Below are 12,779 nucleotides of genomic sequence, written 5' to 3'. Positions count from 1 at the left end.
GTTAACTTTAGTACAAATTAAATTGCAATGCATTTCTGGCAAAAGTTAGTAATTTCCTAAGGACGTAGTTAAGGAATTAACCTGCATTGCTTACAGAAAACTATGCAAGGAGACATTTAAGTATGGAAAATGTCAACCCCGAACTGAGATGCTGTTCTCACAACATCATACAATGCTTACCATCAAGTGATTCAGTTCTTCAGGCAAATTGACCCACTCCTCCTTCAGAGCAAGACCTTTTTTGTTTTCAGCAAGAGAATTTCGAGCAGCAATGTGTTTCCCTACTGCATCCCAAACATGTTCTATGGGGTTAAGATCTGGGGAGAATGCTGGCCACTTGATTAGATTAATATCCTCTATCTCCAAAAATATCTCCATTGCTCGTGCATGATGTGGTGTGTCATTGTCATCCATAAAAATGAATTTTTTGCTTACAGCACCATGAAACAATCAAACATGATGTTGAAGAACTTCATTGCAATATCACTCACCAGTCATAGTGTCTTTTTCCAGCACTTGTAGCTCAGTGCATCCGTTAAGCATAATGTCTCCCCACACCATGACCCCCATCACCGCCATATCTATCCCTTCCAAGAACATCCTTGCAATGGTAAGCAGTACCATCGCAAGATGTACCTCAAGTATCATCTAGAATCGAAGGAAAAATTAAAACAACTCTCATCTGTAAAGAGTGCATCAGCCCATTTCCACTTGAACTGAACAAGCGAACTGAACCTGCCATGGTGTGTCGATTATGTTTTGCTGTTATAGCTAGAAATCTGTCTTCATGCTCCCTGATAGAGCATGAAGACAGATAGAGCAAGGGCATCCTCTTAGCAAACATCTTGAATCCAGTCCATTGGTTTCAAGCACTGCCAAGAGCCTGAATGCAACACTATGTGAGATTCCAAACTCTCTGGCAATATCAATAATTCTGCAGCCTTCTTCAATAATTCTTCCCCTTATGATTCAACTAGATGACGTATTTGAGACATTCCAAGACATCCAAATTTGCAACTTTATTCCTTTACGAAAAAAGCTACCTTCAAACAAAGTTCTCTTAGCACAGCCTTTTGCCTTTTATCATGTTGAGTGCTACACATGACCCCTTTGCACATGACTAAAAAATTTGAATGTGTACCCCACTTTCTACTGAAAATTGTCAGTTAAAATTGCCAGAAGCTGATTCATCTGAATTTGCAATTGTAATCTTCAGAAATAGTGTTTGTATTTAAGTTTTGGACACCAGTGTATTTAACTCATGTAGGATCTCTATACCGTCTTTAGCTATTGATCAGTTTTTCATTAGCAAAAAAAGAATCGAATACCTTCACAATGTCCAGCTATATCATTTGCACAGCCATTTCCTTTATTCAACTAAATTTGTCACTTTATTATAAAAATCATGCCTAAAGCAAGACCTACACAAGGCCAGCCATCTCGGGGTTACGGTGGGTGCAATGCACCCGGGCCCCACGATCAAGTGGGCACAGTCGGTACACATTTGCGGAAACGTATTTTTTTATTTATTTTTTTTTTCCTTCTTCTAATTTTGCTTATAACTAAAGGGATTTCATCGACAGGATTTTAGGACCCCCAGTAATAATTAGGGTTTTTGCTTAACCCTTTTGATACGTTTATGCAGTGCATAAAAATTAACAAACATGATTTCGTTTTTACCCTAAAATGCCTGATTCATCATTAGTTTTTTCTAATCTGTTACACATTTATATCATTTGACTCATTATCGAAACCGTTGAAAAAATATTTATTATATTCTTTATATATGGTTACTCTAGAGCAGGGGTGGACAACCCTTAACATGCCTGCCAAACGTGGCACACCAATGACTTTTTTCCGGTATGCAACCCAGGGCTCATCTTAAAAAATAATTAAATAAAAAAATACATTTCAAACATCTTTGCTGACACATATTTTAACTTAATGTAATACAATTTTATTAAGTACAGCTTTACCAAATAAAAATGCAATAATTAATTAAACTCTACCAACTGTTTCATAATAATAAGTAATAAGAAAATTAGAAACAAACATCCTATTTCCAAGCCATTGATATATCTCTGCGATATACTGATGTACAAGTTTTGTTTAATGCAGCAGTTCAGTTGTTGCATTATTTGTCACGCATCCAGACATGCCGTGACTCTTTTACCATCATTTGATATATCTTTTCACGTTTCGTAAAGAATGTATCCGTTTTCTAAAGTGTATTTGTATTTTATTAAATCGTAAGTCATTAAAATATGGATTGGAAGTATTTATTGTCAATTAATATGCTTAACTTATTAGATATAAAAGCAAATTTCCTTTACATTGATTTTCGGAAACTAAAGTTTTCAGTTTTTTTCGTAAACTCCCTGCAATATTGCAATTGCTATTTCCTGCCTAGAGAGCAGTTTCCTTGTGTACATCCTACCCAAATAGCACCATCTGCTTTCCCATTATTTCAAGCAAAAATTAGCAGTAATTTACAAGACCTGAGATACTTAATGAACAATCCTTCAAGAATAACTAATGAACAGATAGCCATGGTACTAGGCCAGTAAAGATATGTGCATATGATTGGTGCAGTATTAACAAAAGATCACGCAAGTCAAAGATAAAAGTCAGCAGACCATTTTTGAATTGAAATGCTAATTCTCTTCAACCAAATTCAACATCTGAAAGTGCCATAACAATATTCACTATATATTTCCTAGCTTTAACATGATTACGCATTTTAACACTTTCTGTTGATTTTTATTGTTGCTCTGCATTTGAGCTTGGGGGACAGACTCCCACACATCTAGTTTTTAGTGTTTGCAGTGCAGCATATGGTTTTGCTTGCGGAAAAATAGCATAGTTTTGGGGGAAAGGGACATGCGATCCATTAGTTAGTGCCATTTTTATTCCAGCTGTCTCCAATTGCACTATTTGTTGAGAAATATATGACACAGAGACTGCAAATGTTTGTACCTTATTCAGTGATACAATAAAACAATCTGCTTTTACTTGCGTTTGCAGATGTATTGGCTAGTGTGGAGAGCGCGTGGTTTGCCACAGGATCTATTGCCATGAGCGAGTCACTACTGCCATGAGGTGAACGTGATTAAACTTTTTTTTTTCTGTGCAAGGTTACGCAAAACTTTTCAATTTCTTTTTTTCGCAAAGTAAAATCAGGAGTGCGAGTCATTCGCGAGGACCAGTTATATTCCAGTAAATACGGTAAGTTATTTTTAAAGCTATGTGAAATGCATTATCAATATTCAGGATTATGAAGTGTTTCTGCACGTGATTAGATCTCAACTACATTAATTTCAACTCGGTTAATAGTGATAGATAAGGGTGAAACTGATGTACTGAAGTAAACAAACGAAAAAATAAACACATTCCTTGAATGTTTCTAAAATTTTATAATATTGTAAAAAGTATGCACATATTTAACTTTTTGTTAATTCATGGGATAAAAAAATCTAATATTATTTACTTATTCGACAGGCAAAGCCTAACCCATAATGTCCATGCCAAGAAAGTATCCCTCTGGGTGTCACAAAAGGAAATCAGCAGAAAAGAAAAAAGAAGAAAAGCAAAATCTCAAAAAGTCACAAGTAGATTTGTTTTTTCATGGCTACAAAATAAATCTGACAACGAAATTGCTACGACTTCAGCAGTTGCGATTCGAACTTCAACTGAAGAAGAAAACTCCAAACAAGCTACACAACTTTTTAACGAAAATCTAGAAACTGTGGAATTCGTCGAAAAAGAGACGTGTCTGATTACACAAACATTTTGGATAAAACAAATAATGATGAAAACAATAATAACGATGGTGCTCAAGTGAATATAAATGATCCAGGTTTGTGGTCAAATATTATAACTGATAAATTTAGATTATTTTGTGTTAAAACCAGACCTTAACAACATCATCAAGATGCATTCGTTAAGAATGTTGAAGGTAGATCATTTTCTACACTGTACTATTTAAAAAAAATGACAAATGGTTAAACTCAGCTTCGCAGCTGGTTAGTTTACTCAAAAGCTAAAGACTCAGTATTTTGCTTTTGTTGTGTATTATTTTCCAAAAGAAGAGGAAAAGATCAATCAACACGATTTATATATGGTTTTAATAAATGAAGAAAACTGTCATCTGTAATTCAAGATCATGAGCTTTCTGTTGGTCACTTTAATTCTTTTATTGCTTGGCAAGAATTATTAAAAAGGCTTAATTTATGTTCGACTGTTGACAGAACAAATTAAATTAATATAAATAAAGAAATAGAATGTCTAAAATTACTATTCCAAAGAACTGTAGATGTAATTCTATTTTTAGAAAGTAATAATCTGTCATTTCAAGGATCCCGTGAAATAATAGGAACGCCGAATAATGGAAATTTTTTAAATTTAATAATTATTAAGTAAATATGATCCTGTGCTAATGGATCATGTAAACAGAATTAAAAATACGAAAAAAAGAATTGTGCATCATTTGGCGCATAGATTTCAAGAGGAAATTATTGCTATATTAGGTAATGAAGTCCTTAATAAAATTAAAAACAAGATAAAAGCAGCCATATATTACAGTATCCAAATGGATTGTACTCCTGATATTTCTCACAAGGAACAAACTTCAATAATTATTAGATATGTAGATTTTGTAGACAAAAAATTAATTATAAATGAGTAATTTATAGGACTTATTGAAGTAACTGATGTGACTGGTGAAGGGCTAGCAAATTCGCTTTTAAAAAAAATAGGTGAGCTTGATTTAGATATTATGAATTGTAGAGGGCAAGCATACAATAATGGTAGCAATATGAAGGGAACATATAAAGGCGTACAATCTAGAATAATTAGTTTAAACCCTCATGCAATTTATGTACCTTGCTTATCACATTCTTTTAATTTCATAATTTGTGATGCTGCTTCCAGTAGTATATATTGTAAAAAAATTTTCGGAATATTGCAACGCTTATACTGTGTATTTTCTGCATCTACAAAAAGGTGGGAAATTATACAAAAGCATTTAAATATTACGCTTAAACCATTATGTGATACTCGATGGGAAGCCAAAGTAGACGCAGTCAAAGCAGTGTATACAGTTTGAACAAACTTATAATGCCTTAGAAGAATTTATTGGTACAATTAACAATAACCCAGCAGTATCTGAAGCTAAAAGTCTACTAGATTCATTACAAGAAATGCCATTTATTTTAAGCTTATCAGTGTGGTTTACAATACTGTCAAAAATTAATAGTATCAACAAACTATTTCAAGCAAAAACAATTGTTCTTCACTGTGCTTTTAATTTAGTGAATAAAATTTAAAACGAAATCAAAAATTTAACACCTTTTTAGACGACGCAAAAATAATAGCACGAAACTTGAATATTTCCAAAGACTTCCCTAAAAAAAAAAAGAATTCGAAAAAGAAAAAGATTATTTTCCGAACTAGCAGAAGATGAAGTTTTACTAAACCTAGAGGAATTTAGATGTAACTTTTTCAACATTGTGATTGATACAAACTCTTATCTATTTGTACAACTGTTGTTGTACAAATAGATAAGAGATTTAAAAATATACCCAATGTTATTTCTTATTTTAAATTAATCACTGATATAAAAACATTAGAAAAAAATGAACTAGAAAACCACTCAAGGGATTTTGTAAAATATTATAGTAAAGATGTAAATGAAGACTTAATCCAGTAAATTGATTTGTTACGAGAATTGATCTTGGACCAAAAAAATGTAAATAACGTGCAAGACATATTGCAATATATATTAAATAATAGCTATAATGAACTATTTCCAAATGTGCTAACTGTATTGAAAATTTTCTTTACGTTACCAGCTACTATAGCAAGTGCAGAGCGTTCTTTTAGCAAATTAAAATTGATAAAGAATTATCTTAGGTCAAGTATGTGCGAAGAACGCTTATATGCACTTGCTATATTAAGCATCAAAAAGGAAATTGAAAAAAATTGTAATTTTTTGGAAATTTAATGACATAGCGATCGCATATTTAAATAAATACATATTAAGCAATATACATGTTAGTAAAACTAAGTCCCTAAATAGTAAACCTATTTATATTTTTATGTGCTTAAATTAATTTTTTTTAATAATTAAAATAAATTTATTTTAATTAATACTTTTGTTTTGTGTTCAGTAAACGTTATGTTAACTTGTTATATTTCGAATGTTTTTTTTTTGTTTTCCTGTGTCAAAATCATTTGCAGATAAGAGGTTTTACAATACATTTATTTCGAATCCTTTAATTTTTAACTTTGAAAAAATATTTTAGGGCCCCAAAAGGTTTCTTGCACCCGGGCCCCTTTATAGAGAAGGCCGGCCCTGGACCTACCCTTCATGAAAGTGTCCTCCCCACACACACACACACAAACAGTGTATCATATTCCTGTCCTCCCATTCTTGAATTCTGTCTTAACAACTTGAATAATACCTTAATCCTCATTCTTGAGACGCTAATTGGTCTACATTAGCCACTTCTGTTTTGTAGTCACCTTTAAACAATGGAACTATTTTGTCCTCTTTCCACTCCGTGGGTACATTACCAGAGCTAACACTTAAACAGCTTGGTCAGAGGAGGTACCATTTTCCTTGCATATTCATGTAATACTCAGACTGATATGTCATCTAATTCCATGTTCGTATTTGCATTAATGTTCTACAACATCAGAAGCACCCCCCCAATTCACCTACCATTTTCATAAACTTAGTTAATGTGATGTATAGCACCGTATTATCTCCATCTGTTTCTATTACCTCCCTACCATCCACACTCATTCTCCTTTTACTTTCCACACAGCAAAAGAACTCCTTGGAATTTTCTTTAGCTGCTCAGGTTAGTTTTTTTTTCATAATCTGCTTTTACCTTCCTTACTATACTTGTTCACTTGTCTGGCACAGACACTGTACCATTGTATAGATTCTGTACAGCCATAAAATTTCACTTTGCCTAAGTGTATATGCCAAATTGTGTTTGGCTACAGAGTAGCCCTCAATTCTCAGTCTGTAGTCCTCAGTTTCACCCAGCAAAAGAACTCCTTGGAATTTTCTTTGGCTGCTCAGGTTAGTTTTTTTTTCATAATCTGCTTTTACCTTCCTACTATACTTGTTCACTTGTCTGGCACAGACACTGTACCATTCTATAGATTCTGTACAGCCATAAAATTTCACTTTGCCTAAGTGTATATGCCAAATTGTGTTTGGCTACAAAGTAGCCCTCAGTTCTATTGATATGCAATGATTCACGTTAATAATTATTTATTATTATTTCTTGACATCCCCAAAGAGTCTGAGGACCCATCGAGGGAGGACACCTACTCTACAACTCTCTATCTCCACCATTCACATCAACGCCATCTACCACCTACAGCCACTAGTATTTTTTGTCTGTAAATTGCTTGTGTTCTGATGAGCCAATTTGTCTGTATGCAGGATGAAAAATCCAAGTTTCCAGGAGAAAAAAACCCTGTTATCTCCCTACCATCCACAGTCATTCTCCTTTTACTTTCCACACAGCAAAAGAATTCCTTGGAATTTTCTTTGGCTGCTCAGGTTAATAATGAGATAAGTGAAATTGTCAAATGAAAAATCGGGGACTACAAACATTGTGTGCAATGCAGTTTGCAGTGCCAGCTTTCCATGACATCTACTGCAACAAAAAGGTGTCCAGTTTGTGTGATCACTGGTAAAGATGATTAGATCATGTCAACATAAACCAGAAACAATAAATAATGATGAAGACTATCTAATAAAATTAGTGTCATATTTGGATTGAATAATCACATTTACTGTATGCAATCAATAAAGATTTCCAAAGCAGTATGATAAAAATATCACACCAGAAACATCTCAGGTAAAAAAAAAAAAAAAAAAAAAAAAAAAAAAAAAAAAAAAAAAAAAACACCTACTCATTTTATTGTTTTTCATGAAGTTCATTTTTATTATTATTACATGACAACCACCAGAGTCCCCTTAGGGACTCTGGTGGTTGTCATGTACTGGAGGCTACTATCCTACAATGCTATGTGATCCACCTGCAACACACCACCTGCTGCTATGTAGAATTTTTTTGTTTTCTAATTGCACGCATACCTGGTGGTTTATTTCTTTGCCCTGTTTTGTGGAAGGAAGAACCTATGTTTACAGATGAAGAAAACTTGCTACCTCTGTATGAGACCAGCTAACTTAACTGAAAAAGCCCATATATTAAAAATTTTTTTAAAAAACTGGCAAGAATCAAAACAAGTTCTTTTCCAATCAAACTGAGATGGACCCATTATTCTTCCAAATGTGCTATGGAAGCAACAGCAGATGTATATATTGCTTAAGAGTTATAGCAAAGCAATGAGGTTATAAAGTGCCTTTAATGAAAATAAACTAATTCTGGATATTTCTATTAAACAAAAGCATGTTAAAGGCAGCCACAAGATGAGAGTATTATGTCTGGTAATTAATTTTTGAAGGGAGGGGAGGGAGAGAAAGAGGTTAAGGAGAAGAAATTCATACATAGTTGCCAGGAGAGAAAACCTGCTGGTTTCATATATAATCAGCTGGCTCATTTTTGGCTAAACTTATAAATGTTCACTGTATTTTAAGTGGTAATAAAACTATTTTTGACATTCTGGTATATTCTGTTGAACTGCTACTCAAAAAATGTTATCGAATAAAGTCAGCAAAAATAACTATTACTTTTTAAAAATACTTCATCTACTGAAGTATCCCTATACCAAGTAATTCTTCTGGTCTGAAAACTCACTTGTATGGAGGATCCAATTACTAATACTGCATCTGATTGCAACAGCTTATTATAAACTTCATCTACTCTTGTTTTTGGTACAGTTTCGCCAAAAAATATCACGTCTGGTTTCAAAATTCCGCCGCACTGACAAACGGGAATTTCGAATTCACTAATAAGCTCGGTATGAAGATCTACATCTCCATCTGGCCGAATTTCTATGCAATGAGCTTTGAAATTTGGATTAATGTCGTCTAATACCTTCTGAAAGAGAAACCTCGAGAGAACCTTTCTGCATGTCATACACACGACTCTATAAGATGTTCCATGCAATTCAATCACCTTCTCTGTTCCAGCTTTATAATGCAACCGATCTACATTCTGTGTGACTAGCCAATAAAAATGTCCTGATTTTTCCCATTCCGTTAAACATAAATGAGCAATATTTGGCTTAAGAGAAGAAAACTGTGGCCATCCCACATAATTTCTTGCCCAATACCTTTTTCGGATGTTCTGATTACTCATAAAGTCAATAAACTGTACAGGTCTATTTTTACTTCTAGCATACATTCCAACGACCTCCGAGCGATAATCAGGAATACCACTTTCAGTTGATATCCCTGCTCCTGTTAATATTAGCAGTTTGCTAGAAGAGCACATAAAATCTTCCAACCGACAAACGTCGTCTTCAGTTACTGAATTGTGAGGAGGTACAAAAGTATGTAAACCCATGTGAAAAACAGACGGAGAGAATATCGAACGAATTTTTTGTTCAATATAAACAAAATTAAGAAATGACACCGACATCATCGAGCTTCTACATAAAAACTGAGTGGTCATTCCGTAAAGACAAATAAATTATTGAAAAGAGAGTGAAAGATTTCTATCCCTAAATATCTAACTTACTGACTCAGTTTCTCATAATTCAAAAATTTCAAGTAAGGAAACTATTCAAAAAATATTCATTTTGAAAACAACACTCCAAATATTCAAATTTATCACGAAGAACTATCTATAAATAAATATTATACAAGAATACGAAAATCGCGCAAACACACAGATTCCAAATTACGTACCTTCTCTTCAACCCAACCTGAAGATAAACAATGTTGATGATAACAATAACTAGCCTAGTGGCAAAAATTCAAAATAAAAATAACAGATTATAATATAATATATATGAATATATATTTATAAACAATAAATTTATATTATAATTAGGCTGACCATATTTCCATGAGACAAAAACGGGACGGAGGTTATGTAATATTCTGTATTCATGAAAAAGCAAGATGATAAAAAATTTTACTTTGCCAATATGTATGATGATAAAACGTTGGTAATTATTCCTTCTGATTTGGTACGTGCTGAAGAAAATTTTGGTTCATAAATTTTATTGATCAATGTCGACAAGCTGTCATTTGCGCGAAAACTTTGGCCCTGACCCACAGTATGAAAAGCAACAACAGCTTCACTTGCTGCAATTTTATCACTTTCGCTATCACCATCACGTCTCACCATAAACGAGCTAATATATATATATATATATATATATATATATATATTATTTATATTGTATATATATATATATTTTTTAACTGAAGCCAGAGTGTTTTCAGCATCCTTATGTTTCTGGCTATGTAGATGTTGATATCGCTTCTGCCTTCATGAGCAACGGAAAAATGGACATTACAATGTTGGCATACCACTTTTGTTTTATCACTACACAGCTTGTCCACTTTAACAAATTTGAATTTTTTCTGGTGATCGTCATTAAAACTGCAGCTTCGCCTCTTTGACATTTGCAAGGATACACAACGCTTTAAAAAATAAAACTTAAAAAAATACGAAATTTAAACCACCGGCATTGAATAACAAAGCCACTGGTTAGCATACAGACAAACAAAAACTAACGCTATAGCAGAACAGACGCCGCGTCTGAGACGCGCAATTGTTGCCAACATGTATTTATTTTCTCTGAATAAATCACTGCAGATATCGATTATTAGTATCGAACAATGCGACTCCATGGTTATACAAATTACTGATATCCATGATATTGATATGATTATAGGTTATGAATAATAATTTATAATTGACCAATATTAAAGTATATTTATAGTTTTTACTAAAAACGGGACAAACCTGACATTTTGACGGGACGGCCGGGAAATATGAAAAAAAAAATGGTACTGTGCTATTCGAAACGGTATGTATGGTCACCCTACTTATGAGTGACCAAGGCCATTTTATCCCTAACTTTTGGAAACTGAGTGGCCAATTCAATTGCTACCAGTAGCTAGTCAGACATCTGGGACAAGACTATCACTACTTTTTAAGCGACATCAGTAAACAGATGAAAAACAAATGCTGTAATCTCGTGGTCTATTACCTGAACAATATACTATTGTGTGAAATAGTGTGGGTTCTACAGTCGATTCTCTTTACAGGACGAAAAATTGGAGTTTCCAACAGACAAAGGGAGAGAGTAACTTGCTTTCTCGTGACTAACTCATGAACCAATCGAAGAAAGACTTAGCAAAAGTTATCTTTTTGGCAACTAAAATTGAACTTTGATTTTTCTTCAGACGGCCAACACTGTGGATGTAAACATCACTTCTGTGCTGCCTCAGCCTTAAATATCTATTGAGGGTAAAATAATGAAATCTGTTTTTAATGAGCCTTGCAGAAACGTTTACATGCCCATGAAATTAGACGAGTATGGCGATTTTGTTTAAAGGTAAGTCTTATTGAATGGTTATGCCTCCAAATGACTCCTGTAAAGTAATCGAGTTCCACAGGGATCAATATGTAGTCCATCGTTGTTCATAATTTAATCAATATTTATAGTTGCATTAACAATTTAATGTCAAAATTTGTAGATGACATCAATGTGAATATAAAGTTAATAATGCAGACCGAGGGCTATTGCTTCATGCCGACTTATATCGTTGTATAACATTTAATAGTTTAAAATATATCCTTCACCTAGGTATCAAAACCCAATGTTAATCTATATTTTGGGTTTTGATAAAATCCAGACAAATTAAGACGAAAGGACCCAGTAATAATAGTGCATTTTAATATGAAATTTTCTAAAAAATATAGTAGGGCCCCCAGGACCTCAAACGGGATGTTTGCATTAATTAGCAGGAAATTTCCTAGTTGACTCAAAGATACTTATTCTCATATACAAAATAATGGTTGCATGATTGGAGTTCCTATCTTAGAAAAGATATATTCTGGAGAAGGTACAGCAGAGAGTGATCATATTGATATCTGTAATAAATGGCTCTTTGTATGAAGAAAGACTTCAATTTGAAGATTGTGCAACTTGAGAGACCAAGGCAAATAAGAGGAAATTTGACTGAGGTGTGGCTGTTAAAAGAATGAAAAACTTAAATCAGGAGAACTTTTTATTTCTACAGAATTTGTTAACTAGAGGATATTATTATTATACAAACACCTCCTGGAGTCAAGACTCATCAATGGAGGCAATAGTAAGATGAATTCTAACAGAGATGATGTTTATCATAACTCATCTTAAATTGGTTCAATGTTTGCACACTCACCATCTCAATTGGCCATAAATTCCACTCGCCAACCACTCTCCCGGCAAAAAAAAGTCATCCTGCACGCTTTTACACACCACACCTTTATACAACTTCCAAGAATGACCTCGTCTCTATTCCCTCCCTCCTTCAACCTTTTGAAAAATATCCCTGGTATTTATTTGATAAGCACCCCTTAGCAATTTATGTCTCAATCACATCGCCCATCTTCCACCTATTGACTATCATCTGTAATTTACATTCTCTCAACCTATCTTCATAGTCAGTATTTCACAATCCCGATGTTGCTTTTGTTATTCACCTCTGAACTTTTTCCACAGCTTGCTTCTCACCTAGGAATGCAGGTGACCAAATTGACACACAGTAGTCCAGATGTGGTCTAATCAAAGCCTTGTACAGTGGAATAACCACAATCTTATCTCTACTTGTCAGTGTTCTTCTTAGT

At 33.7% G+C, this 12,779-nt stretch overlaps 1 protein-coding gene across 2 annotated transcripts in view; it reads right to left on the bottom strand.

Annotated features, from left to right (window-relative positions):
* The window catches only part of LOC150097556 (NAD-dependent protein lipoamidase sirtuin-4, mitochondrial-like), a 56,886-nt gene extending 47,301 nt beyond the window's left edge, over positions 1 to 9,585 (bottom strand). For both annotated transcript variants that reach the window (XM_090407051.1, XM_090407050.1), the window contains exon 1: positions 8,784 to 9,585. In XM_090407051.1, coding sequence (XP_090263177.1) covers positions 8,784 to 9,572 — 789 coding nt within the window. In that variant the 5' untranslated portion in view covers positions 9,573 to 9,585. The remainder of the gene's footprint in view (positions 1 to 8,783) is intronic.
* Positions 9,586 to 12,779: the final 3,194 nt, after the last annotated feature.

The sequence above is a fragment of the Typopeltis vanoorti genome, chromosome 17, assembly GCF_054136105.1.
Source record: "Typopeltis vanoorti isolate ZY-2024b chromosome 17, IOZ_Tvanoo_1.0, whole genome shotgun sequence".
NCBI classification, from domain to species: Eukaryota; Metazoa; Arthropoda; class Arachnida; order Uropygi; family Thelyphonidae; genus Typopeltis; species Typopeltis vanoorti.
Note: the sequence above shows the minus strand (reverse complement) of the source record. Positions and strands in the feature narration are given on the sequence as shown.